The sequence below is a fragment of the Papio anubis genome, chromosome 4, assembly GCF_008728515.1.
Source record: "Papio anubis isolate 15944 chromosome 4, Panubis1.0, whole genome shotgun sequence".
Lineage (NCBI taxonomy): Eukaryota > Metazoa > Chordata > Mammalia > Primates > Cercopithecidae > Papio > Papio anubis.
In genome coordinates, this window is record NC_044979.1 from 30716575 (window position 1) to 30741658 (window position 25084).

A 25084-nucleotide genomic window follows, 5' to 3' on the forward strand; every position below is an offset into this window, starting at 1 on the left:
ATTCAAAATTCAAGAATTTTCAAAAAGTTGAGGGTATATAAAATCAGGCAGAATCTACAGTGCTATGAGCACTAGACTAGGAATCCAAACACTTGGGCTCTCGTTCTGGCTCCAACCCAAACCACCATGTGACCTTAAGCAAGTCACTTGCCTTCTTCAAGCCTATCTCCTTATCTTTAAGGGACGGGAGAACAATAATGATTACTAAGATTCTTGCCGGCCTAACCTTTTAAAAGTCAAAGGCACACAAAGATCATGAGCTTTCAGGTCTACACAGAAGGTGGAGGGAAAGAGAGGAAAAGACGGCCACAGAGTGAGAAAACTTGGGAGTCAAGTAACAGCGATTGTGGGAACAGAAAAGTTTCATGATGGCCAAGTACTCGTAGAGAAGAGCAGATGCCAGGATCTCGAAAAACTGCTAACTACTCAGCATATGTCAAAATGAACAGAAAGACGGGGGGTGGGAGGACAGATATCAACGAATTGTCTCTGTCAATCAATCAGTAATCGATCTGTCCTGGTAAACAGCCAGGAGATCCGAATGCGGCAACCTCGGAAATCACTGTGACCCCTGATGTCAAGGTGTCCGGGAGGCAAGGAACAAGGGGACTCCCTGTCTGCTTCCGTCTAGTGAGAGGATTCGGAGAATCGATGAAAAGTGAGGAAGAGGGCAGAGGAAAGGGGATATGGGACACGGAGCAGGCTGGCGGGAGGTGGAGTCAATGCCTGACTCCCGCCCGAAGGCAGGCAGAGGGGTCGGTGTCCGGGGCCCGTTCTCACCATCTTGACGATGCCCCGCTGCACGGTGGGGACCGCGGGTCCCCCGGAGGAGCCGCCGCTCTGCGCGGAGGACGCCATGTGTGGAGATGCAAAGGCAACGAGTGGAGCGGCTGGCCGGACTGGAGGTGTCAATGTGGGTGTCGGTGTTGGTGAAAGGGAGTCGAGGCGAGGGGCAGGCTGGCTACCAGCTGCGGAGGGTGGACGGGACGGACTCGCCGGGCGCTCACAGGAGCAGCAGCGAGACTCGGAACGAAAGAGACGCGATCTCCGCCGCCGCCACACGTTCTACTCGCCGCGCAAGCGTGCCAGAGCGCCACCGCCCTCCGGCCAATTAGCGCCCAAAGCCCGCCGGACCTCAGGCCAATAGGCACCCTGCTCGAGGAGCCCCGCCCCTTGGTCCCCAAAACGGTGGCGAGTTCCAGGAAGCGCTGAAAGAGTTGATTTGCGAGGATGGGCTAAGTATGGGGCGGGACTTCCGGGGCAGCCGGCGTAGGTAATGTCGGGAGGTGTAGTGGGAAGGAAAGGACACGTCAGCATCTGGCCGCGGGGCGCGGGGGGCCATGGGAGCCCCAGGGGCGGAGTCAGCTGCGCCCTCTCGCCTGACCCCGCCCATGACGCCCCTCCCTGCCGGCCGCAGGGGCGCACATTTGTATGCCCACCTAGGTGGGCACTACTGTACCCGGGAATGCGGCCTGGGAGGGTGGAGCCACGCAGGCAGAGTCCTGGAGGAATCTCCTTACCCGCTACACTCGACTTCCGACATTTTAGCTTGGCTAAAAGTATGAAGAGAACTTGGAAAAGTCAGAGCTTGGTGGAACCTCCTACCGATGTGCGCTTTGACCCGCCACGCGGCCGCGCGCCCTGCTTGCAATCGGGAGTGTGTCTCGCTCTTGTTTGTGTCGCTAGGATCTAGCGCTTGTGAGGCGTTCCATTGATGTTTGTTAGTGGGAGGAATAAATGTCTCTTAGAGGAAGGACGTGCCCCGTATACAGGGGAGAATGACCCTCGTGTCTTCCCAGCTGCTCCAGTGACGTTAGGGAAAAGCCTCGCTTTACGCTCTCCCCCTACCCGGTGTGAAGCGCCTGCAGCCACCGGACACCCTTCCTAGCCCCAGTAAAGAGGTGGGGGAAGGAACGGGAGAGCCAGGGCCTACAAATATTTAAGTGACTGTTTAGCGAGAACTAATATTCGTTGAATGCCCACTATGTGGAACCAAGGACCTTGAATGTGTTATGTCATTTAATCGTAAAACTTGGCTCTACACTGAAGACGTACTGCCCCTGCAGTTCTTTTTGTTTCTTTGGTTTTGTGGCTTTTTTGAGACAAAGTCTCGCTGTGTTGCTCAGGCTGGAGTGCAGAGGCACGATAACAGCTCACTGCAGCCTTGACATTCCCGTGCTCAAGCGATCCTCCTGCCTCAGTCTCCTGTGTAGCTGGAGCTGGTACCACGGGTCCGCGCCACCGTGCCCGGCAGAGTGTGTGTGTGTGTGTGTGTGTGTGTAGAGATGAGATCTCACTTTGTTGCCCAGGCTGGTCTCCTGGGCTCAAGTTATCCTCCTGCTTCGGCCTCCTAAAGTGCTGGGATTACATGCATTATCCACAGTGCTCGGTACCCTGCTGTCTTAAAAGATTGTAAATTAATTCTCCCGCACTAAACATATCCCAGGGTCAAGTTTTGAGGTCACCTTCTTAGATCCCTAATTTGCCACCCTTTTCAAAAAAAAAAAAAATGAATAAATAAAATAACCTCTGTGGAGGTTCGTTTCATCTGATTATACCCCTCTCCATCTCGTGGCTTTTTATCTATCCTACCCCTATCCTACCCTGTCCTTCATTGAAATTGTTAACACTTGGTGCACACTCTTCAGCCAATAATCCTGAAATACTTCAATATCTATGAGCATGACTTATTCCATACCCTGGCCTCTTTGCTTCTTGACCTCATCTTCAGTAAACTTGACCTCTGCACCAATTTAGGACGTTCTCCAATACAGATAAAACACCATAACTTCATAGATACAATTGTAAACTCAAACACTTTGTTCTTTGATCATAACTGCTATCCTCTCTCCCTTCTCACTCAGTTAATTGTCTTATATCTTGTATTAGTTGCATAACAATTTGCCCCAAAACTTAAATAATAAAGAAAACAATAAGCGTTTATCTCACAGTTTTTGTGGGTAAAGAATCTGGGCTGGTTGCCTGCCTTTTCCTCCAGGTCTTCTCTTATAAAGCTGCAGTCAAGGTGACAAGGGCAGTTGGGGAGGGGACTGTGGTCTCATCTGAAGGTCCTCCTCTGACTGAAGGTAGATTGCTTTCCAAGCTCACTCATAGTTGCTGGCAGAATTCAATTCCTCAAGATGCTGGACTAACAGCCTCAGTTTTTCAATGGTTCAGTTTCCCTCTACATGCGTCATGGGTCTCTCCAAAGGGCAGCTCACAATGTGACAGCTGGTTTCCATCAGAGCAAGCAAGTGAGAGACAACAGAGGAGAAGCTTTAACTAGAATTTAAAGTCCCTGAACTCACTACCCTCACTTTACCAGCTCCCCCCTGCCTTCTCCTGGATCCTTGGCTAGACTCCATGCACTGTCCATCGTTTTAGCCCCTTTCCTACCGATATCTTCATCTGTTATTCCCATTGTCTTTCCTTGGGCCCACCTGTCAAAACTCAACTCTAGGCCCTCTATAGCTCTCTGCTTTCTTCAAACCTACCACTTACCTGGAGAAAACACTCAATTCTGCAGGTTGGTGCCACAGTGAATTAATTAATAGGTCCTCACACAGTGCCTGGAATTTCTTCTCTTTATTCAGTCAGCTCAGCCTTGAACTCTACTGAGTTTGTTTTAACTGACTCTACCGTCTCCCACACTCTAAAATAGTGATAAGGCCTCCTACTTGGAAGAGAAAATCATCAAGAACTCCCTCCATTTCCCACTACCAAATCTAAAATCTTCCTTCTCATTCCTCTCTTCTCCCTTGTTACTGTCAGCTAAAGAAAAAAAAAATCAAGCTTTTAAAAAATAAAAGTTAGTTTTATCCAGAAGTCTTACTGAGGCCCAAGGACTACATATTGCCCAGGAGCAGTTGCCAGACTGCTCCTGCACAGTGTTTCAGCCCTTTGCTTATATACAGGAGGTGGAGGTTCAGTTACATGCAAAATTACATCAAAGCTTGGGTGTCAAGAGTACATCTGGTTATAGAACTCTAAAGTACATATGGTTATAGATTGTAGAAGTAGAACCACTAACTCTGTCAGATGTTATCTTATGTGCAGGGAAAGGCAAGGACTAAGGTCATTTATCTTTTATGGACTATATTGACTCAGGCAACAGACATTGGGGGCTGTGTGCTTTATCCTGTTTTGTCTTCAGAGCATCTTTCAGGATAGCAGTTGTCATCATCACAGTCAGGGGCTTTGTGAAATTCTGCTGAGAAGCAGAAATGAGGAAATGGCTTCTTACATTTGCTACCTTGTCTCACATTACAAAGAAAAAGCTCCCTCCTACTCTTCAGGCTAAACTCTTCGTCTTAGTTCTTGATCTGCCCCCTCCACATTTCCAATCATTCCCTCTCCGGTTTTTACAGCTTCTCAGTTTATCCTGGGTTCTTCTCATTAGCATTAAAAAAAATTTTTTTTTAATCTTAAAAAAGAGTAGAACAAGGAGTTCAATCTGTAACTGGCAGTGAACAATCAGTTAATGTAACACTACCTTCAGACCAGCCTCATTAGCATTTAAATATTCTCAAATTTCTTGCTTTGTAAAAATCAATCAATTAAATAAATTTTTCCTTCATTCCACATCCGTCTCCAGATATCTCTCCTCCTTTCATAGGCAAATCTCCTTGGTAGAATTCTCTTTGTTGCCTTTACATCGTCACACCACATTCAATCCTTAGCCGTCCTCATTCTGACTATTGCCCTTACCAATTTACCAAAACAGTTCTCTCCAAGGTCACTGATGACCTCCTGGATACTACATTCAGTGGACACTTTTCAGACCTCAATTTGCTGAGGTCTCCGTAGCATTTGACACTGCACCTTGAAATGCCTTTCTCCTGAGATACTATACCTGTGTATCCCTCCCATCTCCTAGCTGCTCCCTCTCATCTTCATTGTGATGACTCCTTTGCCTGCCCCTTAGTATTGATGTTCCTCAGGGTGCTTCTGAAGGCATCTTCTTTTCTAATTCTAAACATTCTTCTTAAGACATCGTATCTACTCCCATGACTGCATATCAATGACTCCCAAATATATACAACTCCTGTTAAAATCTCTCTTAAGCTCCAGACCCATCTGTCCAGCGACATTCTAAAGATCTGCTCATGGCTGGGCCGGGCGCGGTGATTCACACCTGTAATCCCAGCACTTTGGGAGGCCGAAGCCGGGGGATCACCTGAGGTTGGGAGTTCGAGACCAGCATGAGAAAACATGGAGAAACCCCGTCTTTACTAAAAATACAAAATTAGCCAGGCGTGGTGGTGCATGCCTGTAGTCTTAGCTACTTGGGAGGCTGAGGCAGGAGAATCCCTTGAACCCAGGAGGCGGAGGTTGCGGTGAGCCAAGATCATGCCATTGCACTCTAACCTAGGCAACAAGAGCGAAACTCCATCTCAAAAGAAAAAAAAAACAGATCTGCTCATGGCTATCACCTGAAGAATTCAAATTCAACATGTCTCACAAGGAACTAATTCTCTTTCCTCCCAAATCTGCTCTGCCTTAGTATTTGTCTCAGGCCATATAATGGTACCTAAAGCTACCCAGTTGCAAGCCTAAAGCCTTTGTGTCATCTGTGATTCCTCCTTCTTCCTTCTTTCCCATTCCTTAGTGAATCTTGGAAATCTCTTGGATCTACAGCAGCACACTTGAACAAACACACAGGCCCTGGAACCAGATTGCATGGGTTCACATCCCCACACTATATACCTTGACCAGGCTGTGTAGTAGCTCTGTGCCTTAGGTTTCTTGTCTGTAGAATAAAAATGATAATAGGACCTACCTCATAGGATTGCTTTGGTTTGCAGGATCATATGAATCAGTAAATGTCGAAGACTTAGAACATTGCCTAGATCTTTGTGTTAATTTTTTAATGAATGCTAGCGAAGAAGGGATTTGACACTAGCTCTTATGACTCTGAAGGTCATGATCTTTCCTCTGTGCCTTTACAGGAAGGAAAGGGACTTTGAAATCCTTAAAGAAGACTTTTTTTGTGCAATGGAGAACAAACACAGAATGTAGTCTGAAGATGCACAAGATTCACTGAAACAAACAAAGCACCCTATTTCTTGAACTTCCTAGAAAATAAATTTCGGAAATATGTTCCTCTCAGTAGTAATGGCCTGAATATATTGAGCACTAAACATATGCGCTAAACAGACTCCGTGCTACGTGCTTTTACCTACATTACGTAATTTAACCCTTAGAAGAATCCTATGAAGTAGATATAGTCAATCTCTTTCCACAAAGGAGGACATTAGTGCTTAGAAAAGGTGATCAACTAACTCTAGGTCAACAGCTAATAAGGACGGAGTCAAGATTTGAACCTAGAACTTTCTGCCATAAATAGTCTTCTCTGAGCTATTTGACTAGCCTGCTTCCAAGATATCCAAGCATGTTCCTTTCATCCTAGGCCTGCACTTGTAGAATTCAGAAGCTAAGCAAAGAAAGAGTTTTCAACTCTCCAGTAAGTTTCCTTTGGGAAAACAGGAGAAAACTCAACACTGGAATAACTTTCTGCCTCCATTCTTCCAAGCCCATCTCCAGCTTCAACCCATTCCCCATACTACTAACCCGATGTTCTTTCTAAAATGCAATTTTCAGCTAGGTGCGGAGGCTCACACCTGTAATCCCAGTACTTTGGGAGGCCAAGGCAGGCAGATCACCTGAGGTCAGGAGTTCGAGACCAGCCTAGCCAAAATGGCGAAACCCCCTCTCTACTAAAAATACAAAAATTAGTCGGGCATGGTGGCACGCACCTATAATCCCAGCTACTAGGGAGGCTGAGGCAGGAGACTTGCTTGTACCCGAGAGGTGGAGGTTGCAGTGAGCCGAGATGCTGCCACTACACTCCAGCCTGTATAACAGAGCAAGACTCTGTCTCAAAAAAAAAAAATTTCAATCATATCAACTCCTTCCTTAAAATTGCAGTGCCTTCCCCACCCCACTACCCCCCACCCCACAGAGCATAGCACCCTCACCACCTGGCCCTGACCTGCTTTTCAGCTTCTCCTTTCACCCTCCTCCTCCTTTTTTTTTTTTTTTTTTTAGAACAACCCTATGAAGTAGATATAATCAATCTCTTTCCACAAAGGAGGACATTAGTGCTTAGAAAAGGTGACCAACCAATTCTAGGTCAACAACTAATAAGGATGGAGACAGGATACACTGTATATTTTTTTTTAAAAGTAAAGCCTCACAAACTCAAGTTTTCTAAACCAGTGCTGTCTAAAAGAACATTCTGCGATGACGAAAATGTCATATATATGCTCTGTCCAACACAGTAGCCACCAGCTAATGAGCCCTTGAAATGTGGCTAGTGCAACTGAGGAAGTAGATTTTTAATGTTATTTAATTTTAATTAATGTAACACATATGACTGGTGACTATTTATTGCATAGCATCAGATTAGGTGATTAAATTTGAATATTGCTGTCATATCTGTTACCATAATCTTCTATGTAGGTTTCAAAAATATTTCTGTATGCTTTGTGTAGCCTAAACTTGGTTAAAATGCTTAATAGCATAACCCATCATTTTTTAAAATGTTTTAAGAAACAACAAGAAAGTTTACTTTTTAACATTGAAAGTGGAATGCAAATACTGTTAAGAAAAAGAAAAAAAAATCCTGTGCTTTAGGCTTAGACATTATTTCTCAAACCTCATAGTAGAAAAAAATTATTTCAATATAAGGATAATAATGTGCTCATCCTAATTTGCCCTATCTACATAATAACTCAAAATAAAGGACTTACGAAAGTGTAATATGCATTTATATAAGTCTGTGATTGGGTAACAATTACAAAACTTTTAGTTAATGGATCAACTTTGTACCCTGTCCTGTTGTCATTTAATGGCAAAGCCAACCTTCATTCTGTTCTCCCAAATGTCATTAATCAATGCCTCTGGGTTCTCAGTAGCCTTAGATAATTGTATATTAATTCCCTCCTGCTACAGCTGTTGGCTTTGACCACTGTCAAGTTGTATCATTCCCAATCTTGCTTGTACACAAATTTCTAAGAAAAAAGGCATAAAAAAAACTTCATGTAATTGTACCACTTTTATTGTAAGGTAGCATGTTGTTCTGAGACTCTGTAAACTGAGATGATCAACATATCATGAAGATTCCGGCTGGGCGCGGTGGCTCAGGCCTGTAATCCCAGCACTTTGGGAGGCCGAGGTGGGTGGATCAGGAGGTCAGGAGATCTAGACCATCCGGGCTAACACGGTGAAACCCCGTCTCTACTAAAAAGTACAAAAAACTAGCCGGGCGCGGTGGCAGGCGCCTGTAGTCCCAACTAACTCCAGAGGCTGAGGCAGGAGAATGGCGTGAACCCGGGAGGCGGAGTTTGCAGTGAGCCCATCGTGCCACTGTACTCCAGCCTGGGAGATAGAGGGAGATTCCGTCTAAAAAAGAAAAAAAGAAAAGAAAAAGAAAAGATCCCTAGGCCGGGGGCGGTGGCTCAGGCTTGTAATCCCAGCACTTTGGGAGGCCGAGGCGGGCGGATCACGAGGTCAGGAGATCCAGACCATCCTGGCTAACACGGTGAAACCCCGTCTCCACTAAAAATAGAAAAAATTAGCCAGGTGTGGTGGTGGGCACCTGTAGTCGCAGCTACTCGGGAGGCTGAGGCGGGAGAATGGCGTGAACCCGGGAGGCGGAGCTTGCAGTGAGCCGAGATTGCACCACCGCACTCCAGCCTAGGCAACAGAGCGCGCTCCGTCTAAAAAAAAAAATAAATTAAAAAAAAAAAAAAAAAAGATTCCTTTCTCTCTCCAGAATCCTGAAGTCAATCCTGAAGTCAGCAAACTCAGAGTTAAAGTTTCAGCAAGTAACAGCAAACTAGATTAACCATGGCATAAACATACAGAAGTCCCCCCTTATCTGAAGGGTATATGTTCCAAGACCCCCAGCAGATGCCTGACCTGAAACTGCAGATATATATCGTTTTTTCCTATGCATATATACATACCTATGTATGTTTAATTTATAAATTAGGCACAGTAAGAGATTAACAGTAATAACTAACAAGAAAACAGAACAATTATAACAATATACTATAATAAATGTTATATGAATGATTCTCTCTTACTCTCTGAAAATATCTCAATGTTTTTGAACCACAATTGACTGTGGGTAACTGAAACTGCAGAAAGCAAAACTGCAGATCACAGTGGACGCTACTCTACATTTTTCTCTTACAGATCAAGAAGCTGGAGGTATTTGTTTAAAAGTTCAACCATCTCAGTGCAGGCATCTCTGCAATTTCCTTGGCTTTTCCTTTGTAGTTGCAAAATAGCTGCTTCAGCTCCAGACACTGGAACAAGAAGGAAAAGGAGGAGGAAGAGGAGAAGGAGGCAGCAAAGAGAAGAGGGAAAAGACCAATGCCAGAAACATCTGCTCATTTTTATTAGGAGAGCAAGTTTTCCCAGAAGTGCCTATGCTAAGGCCTAAAGCTTCTCCTTGCTGCAGGGGAGGCTGGGAAGGCATTTCGATTGACAAGAAAGAGGGAATCAGAATTGGATATTAGGGTGGCCTGAACCTTGGGCCTCTTCTTTTCTTCTGGCCATTCTGCCCTTCTAGAACTCTGGCCTATTCCCAAGCTCCATTCTCTCTTTTGTATTTTTTCTTTTCTTTTTTTGAGATGGAGTCTCGCTCTGTTTGTCACCAGGCTGCAGTGCAGTGGCACGATCTTGGCTCGCTGCAACCTCCACCTCATGAGTTCAAGCAATTCTCCTGCCTCAGCCTCCGGAGTAGCTGGGACTACAGGCGCATACCGCCATGCCCAGCTAATTTGTGTATTTTTAGTAGAAACGGGGTTTCACCATGTTGGCTGGGATGGTCTCGATCTCTTGACCTCATGATCTGTCCACCTCAGCCTCTCAAAGTGCTGGGATTACAGGCGTGAGCCACCACATCCGACCTCCATTCTCTCCTTCAAGGCAGAATCCTGGCTCCTCATTCTCTCCAGACCCAAAAAGCCAAAAGCAGTAAGCCTGTGTTTCATGGTTGCTGTCTCTGGTCCAGCGCTCCCAGTACTAAAGGCCTGCCTCAAGGAATGTGCAGGCCTGGGACCATTGGCTTCCTCCACTTCTCTGCTATCTCGTGCCTGCAGGAAGGCCTCCTGTCCACTGAAGGACATAACCCTGTGTACATTGCCCTTTGTTGCTTACTGTGGCTCCAGCAGCAATAGCCACACTAAAAATCTCAGCCCAAACACACCCAGAACTTTCCGTCCCTGGTGTTTTGCTTACACCCAATTCTCTCCACTTGGAATGCCGTTCTACAGCTCAGTTCAGGCACAGTTTTTCCCATAAAGTTATCTGAGAGGCCTCCAATCAGAAATGACTCTTCACTCCCCTATATCCCTAGACCTTCTGGATAATGCCTTTCTGGTGGTGTGCACTGCACTCTCCTTGTGTCATACTTGTTTGTGTAACAGTTGAACTGACCAGTAAACTTTTTGGCAATAAGCTCCTATGAATCTTGTTAACTTTTGTGTTCTCCATAGGCCTGGCACTGCCTTATAAAGAATAAGCACTCAGTAAGTGTATTTTGAACTAAATTGAAGTATTCAGTCTGTTTGAATGCCTGAGGTGACTTATTTACCTTTACCTTCTCTTTGCATTCCTTATATCTGTTATATATCCTTTGTGTTTTCTGGAAATTGAACCTAAGAATGTCAGGGATAGTTAGGGTGAAAGTTGGGGATCCTAGTGGGGGTTACTATCATTGGACAGATCCCAACATGGTATAGTTCATGGAATCATAAATATTATTTAACTTCTGCCAACAATAGAATGTGTCTCCACCTCTTCCTATACCCACACATACCTTAACTTTAGCCTGCTCCTGTATATTAGATAAGGGAGGCCAGCTGTGGGAACAAAAGAACAGACAATTATTCAGTGACCTAAATAATACAAAGGTGTATTTCTGTCTCACACAGCAGCCCAGGATGGTGACTTTCCTCATGTAATCATCCAAAGACTGAGGCTGGTGGCAGCTCTCCCATCTACTAACAGGAATTCTAATAGCAAAACAGTTCTCATTTAAAGTCAAGAGCAGGCCAGGTGCGGTGGCTCACACCTGGAATCCCAGCACTTTGGGAGGCTGAGGCAGGTGGATCACCTGAGGTCACCAGTTCGAGACCAGCCTGACCAACATGGAGAAACCCCGTCTCTACTAAAGATACAAAATTAGCCAGGCGTGGTGGCGCATGCCTGTAATCCCAGCTACTTGGGAGGCTGAAGCAGGAGACTCGCTTGAACCCCGGAGGCAGAGACTGCAGTGAGCTGAGATCGAACCATTGCACTCCAGCCTGGGCAATAAGAGGGAAACCACGTCTCAAAAAAATTAATAAATAAATGAAATAAAGTCAAGAGTAAAGGAAGAGATGTCATGTAATGATGCGGAAACATTTTGAGGAGAAGATAGATGTTGAGATAGTCGCATTAGATGTTCTCGATCTTATAAATAAAGTGGGATGACTTGGGAATCAGAAGACAGGATGAATTTCTATAGAATCAGTGACCCCAAGACTAAAGATGAGGCCCTGCCAGGGAAGGCAGGTCCTGGAATCACCAGGAGAGGATCCAGACTGAAGCCAGACCTCTGGACTGGATGGGCATGGTCCTCACCAGGAAAACTGGTGTCAGCTGTAAGAGCTTAGGGACCAGAGCAATGAAGATGAAGCAAAGAAAGAGGTCAGGATCTGGGTGAATGGTAAGGGTCAGGAGTGCGCAGGGGCAAGCCCAGAAGTGAGAGAATGGGCCCCAGGACCTGTGAATAGAGACAAGGTAACTGGAATGCTGAGGGTGGAGCTACCACCAAGAAGACACATTTGTCATTGCTGGGAGTCAAAGGATAGGGGCAGGAGCTGAGGCAAGAGGCCAGGGTTCAGGTGGCAGCTGAAGTCAACTCAGTGGATTTCAGGATGGTCCGTGCATTTTTTCAGGTGCCTTTTTCTGACTCTCCTCCATATTAATTCTCCCGAAGGATAACTATTTCAGGTAGAATAATGATCTATTTCAGCCACATGCCACACAAATACCACAGATACCAAAAGGTGGAAAATCATCTCTTTCCTCTTTACTCCAAGTCTTTGTTTCATGTATCTGAGAGTGGCATAAATTCCAATATGAAACGATTTTGTAAAATAGCAAAGTATATTTGCTATTTATATCATACTCTGTTGTTCAGTGGAGAGCAGTTAATAGAGTTTGCTCTCTTAAGAATGCTTCAGAGGATAGGATGTTGCTTTATGAGCAACTGAAACAGGCTAAACTACCAATGAGTTATGTAATGTTTACATTTTCTTTCTTTTTTTAGAGAGACGGCGTCTCAATCTGTCACCCAGGCTGGAGTGCAGTGGCATGATCTCAGCTCACTGCAACCTCTGCTTCCTGGGTTCAAGCAATTCTCCTGCCTCAGCCCACTGAGTAACTGGGACTACAGGCACTCGCCGCCGTGCCTGGCTAACTTTTTTTTGTTTTTTAGTAGAGGCGGGGTTTCACCGTGTTGCCCAGGCTGGTCTCGAACTCCTGAGCTCAGGCAATCTGCCCACCTTGGGCTCCCAAAGTGCTAGGATTACAGGCGTGAGCCACTGCGCCCGGCCTTTTGCTTTTTTTTTTTTTTTGAGACAGAGTCTCACTCTGTTGCCCAGGCTGGAGTGCAGTGGCACGATCTTGGCTCACTGCAACCTCCGCCTCCCCTATTCAAGCAATTTTCCTGCCTCAACCTCCCAAGTAGCTGGGACTACAGGCGCCTGCCACCACCACACCTGGCTAATTTTTGTATTTTTAGTTGACATGAGGTTTTACCATGTTGAGCAGGCTGGTCTCAAACTGCTGACCTTGTGATCCTCCTACCTCAGCCTCCCAGTGTGCTGGGGTTACAGGCATGAGCCACTGCGCTCCACGTTTTTTTTTTTTTTGGTTTTTTTTTTTTTAAGCTCTCAATACAGAGCCTTTGAGCTGTTTCCCTCTGCCTGGAGCTCTGTCGCTGGAACAGGGAACAAAAATGGACAAAATCTCTGCATTCTGGGAGCTCACATTCTAATATCAGAAACCCAGGGTGAGATCATTTTAATGGTTAAACTTTAAATTTGAATTAGAAGTACTTGTAACCAAGGCAATAACAAAGAAGACACATTAAGGTTATATAATTCTCACTGTCTAATCAAACAAAGTAAGCATATTATTTAATGGGAAGAGACAAACATTTCCCTTGACATTGAATTCTAGAAGCCTTTCATTACACGACTCTTTATTTAAAGAACAATGAGTAATATAATGGGCAATGTGTTTTGGTTTTTGTTTTTTCCCAAATTTTAATTTCTATGGGTACATAATAGGTGAATGTATTTATGGGGTATGTGCAATACTTTGATAGAGGCGTACAAGTGTAGTAATCACATTAGGGGAAATGGGGTATCCATCACTTCCAACATTGATCATTTCTTTGTATTACAGACGTTCCAATTATACCCTTTTAGTTGTTTTTAAATGTACAATAAATTCTTGTTTACTGTAGTCACCCTGTTGTGCTATCAAATACTAGCTCCTATTCATTCTATCTAACTATGTTTTTGTACCCTTAACCATCCCTACCTCCTCCAATCCCTCATGCCACTACCCTTCCCAGCGTCTGGTAACCATCATTCTATCTCTGTGATTTCAATTTTTAGCTCCCACGATTAAGTGAGAACATGTGAAGTTTGTCTTTCTGTGCCTGGCTTATTTCACTTAACATAATGTCCTCCAGTTCCATCCATGTTGTTGCAAATGACAGGATCTTATTCTTTTTTATGGCTGAACAGTATTCCACTGTGTATATGTACCACAGTTTCTTTATCCATTCATCTATTAATGGACACTTAGGTTGCTTCCAAATCTTGGCTATTGTGAATACCGCTGCAGTAAACACCAGAGTGCCTATATCTCTTTCACAGACTGATTTCCTTTATTGTGGGTGTATATCTAGCAGTGAGATTGCTGGATCATGTGGTAGCTCTATTTTAATTTTTGTTGTTGTTGTTACTGATACAGGGTCTTGCTCTGTCACCCCAGCTGGAGTGCAGTGGAACAACCATGGCTCACTGCAGCCTAGAACTCTTGGGCTGAAGTGATCCTCCTGCCTTAGCCTCCCCAGTAGCTGGGACTACAGGTATGTGCCACCACAATCAACTAATTTTTTAACTTAATTTTTATTTTGTAGAGATGAGGTCTCACTGCGTTGCCCAAGCTGGTCTCAAACTCCTGGACTCAGAAATGAACCTCCTCTCTTGGCCTCCCAAAGTGCTGGGATTGCAGGCATGGGCCACCATACCCAGCCTATTTTTAATTTTTCGAGGAATCTCCATACTGTCCTCCATGGTGGTTGTACTAATTTATATTCCTATCAACAGTGTGTACAGGTTCCATTTTCTTCACATCTTTGCCAGCATTTGTTATTGCCTGTCTTTTGGATAAAAGCCATTTTAACTGGGGTGAGATGATAGCTCCAATGGGCAATGTTTTTTAACAGAGGTAAGAGGTGGAGAAATGTGGCTATTTCTTACAAAAGTTCTCATAACACCTATAGGAATTTGCTGAATTGTGACTCAGTGAAAGATTCTGTGGTAAGAAACAGCAATCACTATAAAAGCAAAAGCTCTACTTAAAAATAAAAGGGTCAAGGCCAGGTGCAGTGGCTCAAGCCTGTAATCCCAGCACTTTGGGAGGCCAAGGTGGGCAGATCACCTGAGTTCAGGAGTTCGAGACCCGCCTGGCCAATAGAGTGAAACCCCCTCTCTATTAAAAATCCAAAAACTAGCTGGGCTTGGTGGCATATGCCTATAATCCCAGCTACTCGGGACACTGAGGCAGGAGAATTGCTTAAACCTGGGAGGCAGAGGTTGCAGTGAGCCATGCCACTGCACTCCAGCCTGGGCAACAGAGTGAGACTCTATCTCAAAATAAATAAATAAATAAATAAATAAATAAAAGGGCCAAAATATCTAATTCTCTCTTACTAGGTACTGACAGTCAAACAAAACATGTAATAAAGGGAAAACAAGATCTTCTAAAATATTTTAAGAGGGTCAAATGAAGAGGGTACTATTTAGGCATTCATCAGCACACACCATCTTAGTGAGGGAAGTTGTACAGAAAGACCCTAAAGCTGGGTTTCCTACACTTGACATGACTCTGAGCCTTCACATAAATCTTCCTGATGTCATTGCGAATTGGTTCAGAGTAGCTGGAGAAGAAACTGGAATATGCTTAAGAGCCTTCAAAAATTGTTCAAGTCTTTTGACCTGGCAATTCCACTTTGGGAACTCTAAGGGAAAAAAAAAAGATTACCAGGGAAGAACAGAGGAGTTCAAAGCAAATGTTATGACATAGGGGTTGAGAGTAAGGACAATGGAATGTGTTTGTCAGGGTAAGAATTGTTTGTGAAAGTTCTTTGTGGAACTTGCAATTTACTTCATCTCTCCGAATCTCAGTTTCCTCATCTGTAAAATGGGAATAAAACTAGTGCCTGGCTCACAGGGTTGGTCTCCAATGTGGATGAAATAATGAATGAAAAGTTCTACTTAGAGTGCCTGGGATCTAGGGAGTTCTTAATAAGGTTAGTGATATGATGATGATCTTGAGAAGCTGAAACCACTCAAAGCCCCAAAGACATGAAAATAGCTAAGAAAACTTATGGTATGTAAACACAGTGAAATACTAGGTAACTATTTAAATGACATGTATGTAAGCTATATTTATGTAAATCAAGTGCAATATAAAAAGCCAGGACACAAAATAGTTTTGCATACCGATTGCAACACAGTGATAAGACATGTGTACATTAGAAATAACCTCACAGAATTTTTAGAGACAGAAGCAAAGTTTAACGTTCTGTTGGTTTGCTGGGTAATGTTTTCTAGGGTTCATAGTGAATTCTTTTTCTTTCTTTCTTTCTTTTTTTTTTTTTTTTGAGAGGGAGTTTCGCTCTTGTTGCCCAGGCTGGAGTGCAATGGTGCGATCTCGGCTCACTGCAACCTCCGCCTCCCAGGTTCAAGCGATTATCCTGCCTCAGCCTCCTGAGTAGCTGGGATTACAGGCATGTGCCACCTCACTTGGCTAATTTTGTACTTTTATATATGAGAATTCTAGTTCTGCATCCTCACCAACATTTGATATTGTCAGTCTTTTTAAATTTCAGTCATTCTGGTAGATGCGTAGCAGTATCTCACTGTGGTCTTAATTTGCATTTCCCTGATTTCTTTTTTTTTTCTTTTCTGTTCTTTTTTTTTTTTTTTTTTTTTAGGCAGGTCTTGCTCTGTCGCCCACACTGGAGTGCAATGGCATGATCTTGGCTCACTGCAACCTCCCCTTCATGGGTTCAAGCGATTCTCATGCCTCAGCCTCCTAAGTAGCTGGGATTACAGGCGTGTGCCAACACACCCAGCTACTTTTTGTATTTTTGATAGAGACAGGGTTTCACCATATTGGCCAGGCTGCTCTTTAACTCCTGACCTCAAGCGATCCACCTGCCTTGGCCTCCCAAAATTAATCTCAGCTGGGATTACAGGCCTGAGCCTCTGCACCCGGCCTGTATTTCCCTGATTTCTAATCAGGGTTGAGCATTTTACAATAGATGTATCTGGCATATGGTCATAAAGATATTCTCTTATATCTTCTAGAAGCTTTATTATTTTGCCTTTCACATTAATAGCAATAATTCCAAGAAGTACTGTAATATCATTTTGTTTGTCTTCCTTCAAGTCATCTTCTGAGACTGTAGCTATTTATGTCCTATTCTAATCCAAAATGAAGTAGGAGAGAAAGAAAGCATCTGACCCTCAAATATTCTCCCGCTCCTAGAGCTTAGAAGTTCTTAATTACAAATCAAATGATAAAATCAAAATCCTAAGGCCCTAGAAGATTCAAACTCTATATTCTTCAAGGAGCCTAATTTGACTAAGTCATTTGGGACCCAACTTCTACAGAAGAGGTCTGCACATACTTACGTTGTCTACTCACTACAATCTCCCCAGCCCAGACCTCTCCTCCAGACCAAGCTCCACTTGAAGCTGTGGTTCTCCACCTCTTTCACCATGATAGCCAAACAAACATAAACTTTCCCCTCCCATCTGGCCCTTGGAGCCAGGACAAGGTGATTAAGAGGAATGTCTCTTCTGAACTCTGGATCCCTAGATTCAGGAGCAAACACAAGGATGTTCATTCATTCTAACTATAACTTTGAACATTTCCATCTTGGTATTTGAGTTCCCCTGGAAAGATTAGAATGGATTCTCTTCCTGGGGGTTGCTACTCTTGGAATTTCAAGGAAGTTAGATTTCTAGCTTGCTGTTCCCTAAGATGTGAGACCGTTTACATCTTCCTAGCCAGGACAGACAAATGGGAAAATCTGTTCAATTACCCTAATGTTTACAGGTACACAGACTCCACTAGTCATTCACTTCCCTTCTTCTTTCTGTTTTCCTCCCATTCATCTTATTTCTTGCTTATGCCTTCTCCATGTTGTTAAATGGCTTTGTCTCTTCCCCTAAACTGAAAATAAACAAATTATAACTAAACAGCACTGCACAAAAATATATTCCACCTTAATACATAATTTTCCTCAAAGATTTTCAGTCTGCATTTCATATCAATGTGAAAACTTTCTGGGACCAGGAAATGCAAGAGAGAGAAAAGGAGTCAGAACGTAGTGGGAGTGTAATAAATGCTCACAGAAAATATTGTAATTGGTTAGAAAGTAGGTGGCACTGATGAACTTTTCCCCAACAAGGTGGCCCTGAACTGCTTGGGTGCTTACAGAGGCCCTCACCTCCCTCCCACCCCAGTCTCCAAAGAGAGGGAGGGCGTTTCTCAGGGTCAATTCCCCACAGGGGAAGAAGGAGGGAGTGCTGATTGTATAATGCTAGAGAAAAGCCCAAAAACTCAGTTTTAATCACGCATTCGGGGAATAGTGTCACTGCTACACTGCACGCCTTGGTCCCACCAGTTCTGTCTACTGGCCAAAACAATCCAGAGTGCACCCTGGAAGGACAGCAAATTGCTTCTCTTCAGTGACAGCGTGATTGATGTTTATACTGTTCTAGCCTCCAGATAGAATTCACCTAAGTGAGAAGAATGAATAGGAGTGAATCCCATGTGACCGTAAAACAGCAGCCTAGAAAAGCAGCAAAAGACTTTTTGCTATTGAGTTTTTTGCTTAGCCTTGTTTTGCTGTGCACTATTTCAGTGTAGCTGTGTAAACCCTATGCTTGTGATTTTTGATAGCTAAGAATTCTCTTGTTGCTTTCTATTGGTGCTTCAGTAAATTATAAAAACTACCATTTATTCAATCTCTACAATGGGACAGGCACATTACTAGATATTTTATATATATTATCATATTATCTCACGAAATTACTATAATTATCTCATAGAAGACATGTTTCTGTTATAAAGACAATAAAACTGAGGCTCAGGAGGTCAGGATTCCAACCCACTTTATTTGACTCCTAAATTCAAGTTCATAGTCCTTCTACCAGTTAAACTATACATGAGTCATTGTTTTTGGAAGTCTCTTAGAGACCATCCCCCGCCTTCCCCCCACCCCCCCGCCCCACACAGCGGCCTGGGGCATTGCCAAAGACCTCTTCGTTTCATAATATTCACCACATATGCCCATTTTTTCTTATCCCACAAGGCCTCTTGCTCACCCATCTTTGTTTTTTCCTTCAGGCTGGATGAGTCATTGCTTCAAGTCACTGTGGCAATTCTCTATGTTCCTCCTACGGAAACTTTTATTCAGCACCTTGGGTAATTTTTTTCCCTTTTACCCAACTTGTTTGTCCTTTATCTTCCAAGAAAATTTCTGATCCTATAATTTAGAGATTAGAGGGAGTCCAGTCTACTCTAATCTTGTTCTTGGGTTAAGACAGAGATGACAATATCTGAGAAATTTCAGAAGTCCTAGGAGTGCTTTTTAAGAAGGGAATTTACTTTCATAGTCCTTGATTGTCTCAACCCTATCCTCATTATCAGAGCCTTTGCCCCCTTTTAGAGGTTTCTTCCCTCTAGGTCAAATGCTAGAGGCCAAATGCTGCCCTTGGGCTGCCCAACAGAAGCCTTGCCGGCATGCATACCCAGTGCTCTGGCCTCTTCCTCTACCCCACACATCCTGGTCCTATAGTCAGGTGTCTCCAGGAGGCAGCAAGTAACTTGAAGACTGTGTTTGTCAGATGGACTCTGAACAGCTCCTGGTCTTCTCCTCACCCTGAGGCCTAGAACTTTCAGGGAAAGAGAGGATGAATCTAAACTGAAATCTAAAAGCACTACCAAGAACATGATGATGGTAGAAAGTGGTGTTGACCCCATGTCTGCCCCATGGAGTGGCCCCAAAATAAGTGCTTGTGGTGAGGATGAAAGGATAAATGGCATGTTGGTGAGAACCAGGAGAATTATTGCCTTGCTGGGCACTCACTCTACAGTCCTTGCCTTGGAAGCAGGGTAGGACCTCATCTTTGGGGCCAGGCAGGAAAGAAGAGAACAGAAGATGCTTGGTTCTTGGGGACGTGGTTTAGAAGGGGCCTGGCAATCTCTCTCCGGGCCTCAGTGCTAAGGGGTTACTGTAAGAGAGGTGCTAGTTAAAACAATGGAATCATTTCTGTTATGGGTTAAATTGTGTCTTCCCAAAATTCACATGTCGAAGTCCTCACTTCCCAGTACTTCATAATGTGACTGTGTTTGGAGCTAGGGTCATTGCAGGTGTAATTAGTTAAGATGAGGGCATACTGGCATAGGATGGGACCTAATCCAACATGACTGCTGATATGGTTTGGCTGTGTCCCCACTCAAATCTCATTTTGAATTGTAGCTCCCATAATTCCCATGTGCTTGTGGGAGGGACTCAGTGAGAGATAATTGAATCATGCGGGCAGTATTCCCCATACTGTTCCCATGGTAGGGAATAAGTCTCATGAGATCTGATGGTTTTATAAGGGGTTTCCCCTTCCACTTGGCTCTCATTCTTTCTTGTCTGCAGCCATGTAAGACGTGCCTTTTGCCTTCTGCCGTGATTGGGAAGCTTCCTCAGCCATGTGGAACTGTGAGTCCATTAAGCCTCTTTATCTTTATAAATAACCCAGTCTCAGGTATGTCTTTATCAGCAGCATGAAAATGGAGTAATAAAATGGTGTCCTTAGGAAAAGAATGGAGAGACACAGTGAAGAGATACACACGCGCATGTGCGCGCGCACACACACACACACACAGAGGGAGAACACCACGTGAGGATTTCAGTTATGCTGACGCAAGCCAAGGAACTACCAGAAGCTAGTAGAAAGGCCTGGAGCAGATCCTTCCCTGGTGCCTTCAGAGGAAGCATGGCCCTGCCAACATCTGGATCTCAGGCTTCTAGCCCCCAGAACTGTGAGGCAATATAAATGTATGTAGTCTGAGTCCCTCAGTTTGTAGTACTTTGTTAGGCAGCTGTATAGCAAATGAACACAATTCCCTTTGATGAAAATAAAAAGATGAACTAGGGTTAGTCTATTCATAGAAAGCTGAGGTTTCACAGCAAAAAGAAGCAGCAGAGTTTGGCCTAAATCTCAGTTTTTCTAGGCAATGTCCTCCCCTCCACACACTTGACAACGGTGTCTTCCCACTGTCCCTGGATGGGCAGGACAGAAGAAGCCAGAAGTCGAGAAGAGGGAGTTTCCCATGCTTTCTTTTTCTGCCTTTCCCTCTCACATGCTCCGTCTTCCCACTTCAAACTTTCTCCCTTTGTTTCCTACTCCGTGAGTTTTTAAGATTACAGCTTTAATGTCTTCTAAAAATTGAGACTGGATTGGGAGAGAAAGAACTAGGAGGCAGGACTCACTCTAGGACCTTAATTCCTCTGTTTTGCCGCTAACTCTTTATTGCCTCACTAACCAGATCAGAGCTCAAGGCGTCTTACTCTTCAGTTCAGAGAAATCCAAGCATCTGAGGTGCTGTGTCCCCTAGTTACCCCCACTTTCTTTCTGTGTCCAGACCAAAAATAACAGAGCGCCTTGACCACTCTGTGATCCAGCCAGCTACAGGTTTTCCCCAGCAGGCTTGAACCCAGCCTGGGGCCTTGAATATTCCCGGGCACTAATAAAGGTATCTAAGTTGTTGCCCAAAACACTGAAAGAAACCGGCCCCAGCCCTGAGCCAAATTCCTCATATAGACTCCATACCCTGACACCCTTGATGTGGACATACCTAGGTAGACCTTCCCTTTTCTCTCACTGTCCACCGCAAGCATTGCTGCAGGCCACTCTGTATATGTTTCCCCTAATAGATGCGTTGGACTCATCATCCTGGCGTTTAGTGCTTCTTTCTTTGGAATCCCTACCAGCCCCATCTCAGGATGGCTTCGGCCCTCCCTTGTGGGAATTCCCCTGCTGTGATGCTTGGGGCAACTCCAGCCCAGGTTTGGCCAGAAGAAACATGGGGAGAGAGACAAGGGGCCATTTCTTGTTTGAGTTGCTTGGTATCTCTGTGGGCTGATGAATTTCTCTTGCCATGCCTTCTCTCTCATGTGGGGCTCTGCCAGAACTCATGATACGTAAACTCTGGCTGGATGTGATGGCTTGTGCCTGTAATCCCAGCACTTCAGGTGAGAGAGGATTGCTTGAGTTCAGGAGTTTGAGACCAACCTGTGCAACATAGTGAGACCTCATCTTTACTAAAAATCAAAATATTAGCCTGGTGTGGTGGTACATGCCTGTAATCCCAGCTAAGTCGGCTAAAGCAGGAGGATTGCTTGAGTCCAGAAGGTTGAGGTTGCGGTAAGCCAAGATCATGCCATTGCACTCTAGCCTGTGTAACAGAGCAAGACCCTGCCTCAAAAAAACAAAACAAAACAAAACAAAACAAAAAAACAGATAGATATGTAAACTCTAAGGGAGTCTGTTCTTCGTAGACCGACACCTTTGCACACTTGCTTTACCTTTGGCCTTCATCTTCATAGACTGACATCTTCATTATTGCCCAAGGCTCTATCAATAGCTCCAAAAGCAGCTTTCTTTCTTTCTTTCTTTCTTTCTTTCTTTCTTTCTTTCTTTCTTTCTTTCTTTCTTTCTTTCTTTCTTTCTTTCTTTTTTTCAGATGGAGTCTCGCTCTTTTGCCAGGCTGGAGTGCAGTGGCACAATCTTGGCTCACTGCAACCTACGCCTCCTGGGTTCAAGTGATTCTCCTGCCTCAGCCTCCCAAGTAGCTGGGACTACAGGCGTGCGCCATCATGCCCAGCTATGTTTTGTATTTTTAGTAGAGACGGGGTTTCACCAAATTGGCCAGGATGGTCTCTATCTCTTGACCTCGTGATCTGCCCACCTCGGCCTCCAAAAGTGCTGGGATTACAGATGTGAGCCACTGTGCCCAGCCAAGCTTTCATTTTTCACTGAGGTAAGGGTGATAAGAAGGAGGGAAGAGAAAGCATGCATAAGAAATCTATTCTCATGAACATCATGCAAAGTGAAATAAGCCTCACATAAAAGGACACATATTGTATGGTTTCATGCATATGTGGTACCTAGAATAGGCAAATTCACATAGACAGAGAGTAGAATAGAGTTTACGAAGGGCTGAGTGGAGGAAGGGTTGGGGAGTTACTGTTCAAGGGGTACAGAGTGTCTGCTTGGAATGATGAAACACTTCTGGAGATGGATGGTGGTGATGGTTGTACAACATTGTGAATGCACTTAATAGCAATGAATTGTACCTGTAAAAAATGGTTAAAGAGGCAAGTTTTATGTTATGTATATTTTACCACAAATTAAAAGAAAAGAAGGGCCAGGCATGGTGGCTCATGCCTGTAGTCCCAGCACTTTGGGAGGCCGAGGTGGGCGGATCATGAGGTCGGGAGTTCGAGACCAGCCTGGCCAACATGGTGAAACCCCATCTCTACTAAAAATATGAAAATTAGCCAGGCATGGTGGTGGACGCCTGTAATCCCAGCTACTCTGGAGGCTGAGGCAGGAGAATAGCTTGAGTCCAGGAGGCGGAGGTTGCCGCGAGCCAAGATTGCACCATTGCATTCCAGCCTGGGCGACAGAGCAAGACTCCGTCTCAAAAAAAAAAAAAAAAAAAAAAAAGAAGAAAAGAAAATTCCAGAAATAAAATTATTATTATTATTATTGTTATTATTTTGAGACAAGGTCTCATTCTGTCACCCAGGCTGGAGTGCAGTGATGCCATCCCAGCTCACTGCAGCCTTGACCTCCCGGGCTCTAGTGGTTCTCCTACCTTAGCCTCCCAAGTAGCTGGTACTATAGGTGTGCACCAACACTCTCAGCTGATTTTTTGTTTTTAGTTTTTTGTTATTGTTGTTGTTTTTTCTTGGCTTTTTTTTTTTTTTTTTTTTTTTGTATTTTGTGTAGAGATGGGTCTCCCTAGGTTGCTCAGGCTGGTCTCAAACTCTTGGGCTCAAGTGAAAATTAGCATTATTTACTACTGATCCAACATAATTGTTATTCTGAGTTACTAAGATTAGCAACTTTGGGCTGGGCACGGTGGCTCATGCCTGTAATCCCAGCACTTTGGGAGGCTGAGGCGGGTGGATCACTTGAGGTCAGGAGTTCAAGACCAGCCTGGCCAACATGGTAAAACCCCGTCTCTGCTAAAAATACAAAACAATTAACCAGGTGTGGTGGTGCATGCCTGTAGTCCCCGCTACTCGGGAGGCTGAGGCAGAAGAATCGCTTGAACCTGGGAAGCGGAGGTTGCAGTGAGCTGAGATTTCGCTACTACACTCCAGCCTAGAGGACAGAGAGAGATTCATCTCAAAAAAAAAAAAAAAAAAAAAAGATTAGCACCTTTGGACAATCACGTTAGATAATTTGATTGATCTTTTTGTCAGTTGTTTTAAAATAAATTACTCATTTTTTCAAGAAAAAGAAGAAGCATTCCATTCTCAGACCCAGCTTCCTCCAACACCCAGAGAATCTAACTCTGTTGGATTCCGGAGCCTGTCTTTTCAGTTCCATCCCTAAAGAAAGTCAGACACACAGTGCAGGGTGGGGGTGTCCAGAGATCCAGTGCCGGAGGGGAACTGGGACTTCAGCGCACTCACTAAAGCCACCTCTTTCCCAAGTCTGCACATCCTCTTGCCCTATCTCCCCGCCTGTCACACTGCTGAGGCTCTCGGCAATGAAGGGAGCCTGGGTTGCTGACAATTATTCTCAGGCTGTGTCCCTGCAAATGCAGAGCACTGGGCAGACTGCAGGGGGAGCCACGGTGCTGACCTGGTGGGGATCAGCCAGAACCCCAGGTGACTTACCCAGATGTCTGAGGTCAAGCAGCTCCACAGAGCTTTCTTTCCAAACAGTGGTTGAGACAATTATAATTATGCATTCAATTATAAAAGTAGGATGCTGAAGAGAAACCAGCATAGGAGGTAAAGAAAGGGTTGCCATGAAAGGTCTAAATGCTGGAGAGTGGGAGAAGGCAATACAATCAGAGAGTAAAAAGAAGTTTTCTCTAAACATTAGTGTTGGGCTGTCTTCTAGAAAAAAAAAAAGAGAAATGTGAAGCAGGCCAGGGAGAGCTAACATCATTGATTTCAGGTATCGGAGACTTCAGAGAGTAAGAGCTGTTTTGATTCAGAACCAAGAAGTGAACCTGAGGAGCAGTGAAGAGGAATTGGATGAGTGAGGATTAGCAGTGGAGGAGATGCCAGCTAGACTGATAATGAAACCTGGGACAATGGTTCCTTTCAAGTGTGGCTATTGCATTCAATGGTTCCAAGCCGAAGATAGTGATGAGACTTAATTTATAATCACCTATCTTTACATAGCTTGTTCTCTGGGTAGTGTAATGCTTTTGTTGGGCTGAGCAGGTGTTGCTTTGGGGGCCTTTGTGGGCAGAGTAAAGCTGAAGAGCTCTGGATTCCTGGCAGAGCAGTAGGACCCTTATCCTTAGGGAGTGAATTTTCTTTCCCATTTCCTCTGGGTCTTGCTAAGCAATGGAATACTGAGTTTTCCTATGTGGGGCTTGACACAGCCTGATTTTCAGTGATGGCTAGAAAAAAATACAGCGCCCCCCGCCACTCTAACCTAGGCCAGGCTAAGACTCCACA

The 25084-nt window shown here is 44.4% G+C and overlaps 1 protein-coding gene and 1 long non-coding RNA gene across 2 annotated transcripts in view; both read right to left on the reverse strand.

The window, feature by feature from the left end:
* Window positions 1-1314, reverse strand: part of SND1 (staphylococcal nuclease and tudor domain containing 1) — a 438879-nt gene extending 437565 nt beyond the window's left edge. The window contains exon 1 of the mRNA XM_017957142.2: window positions 781-1314. Coding sequence (XP_017812631.1) covers window positions 781-858 — 78 coding nt within the window. The 5' untranslated portion in view covers window positions 859-1314. The remainder of the gene's footprint in view (window positions 1-780) is intronic.
* A 2867-nt stretch (window positions 1315-4181) lies between these two features.
* The window catches only part of LOC116274667, a 33795-nt gene continuing 12892 nt past the window's right edge, over window positions 4182-25084 (reverse strand). Inside the window, exons 3-4 of the long non-coding RNA XR_004183432.1 lie at window positions 10832-10874; window positions 4182-4210 (exon numbers count right to left, since the gene is read on the reverse strand). This is a non-coding gene — a long non-coding RNA (uncharacterized LOC116274667). The remainder of the gene's footprint in view (window positions 4211-10831; window positions 10875-25084) is intronic.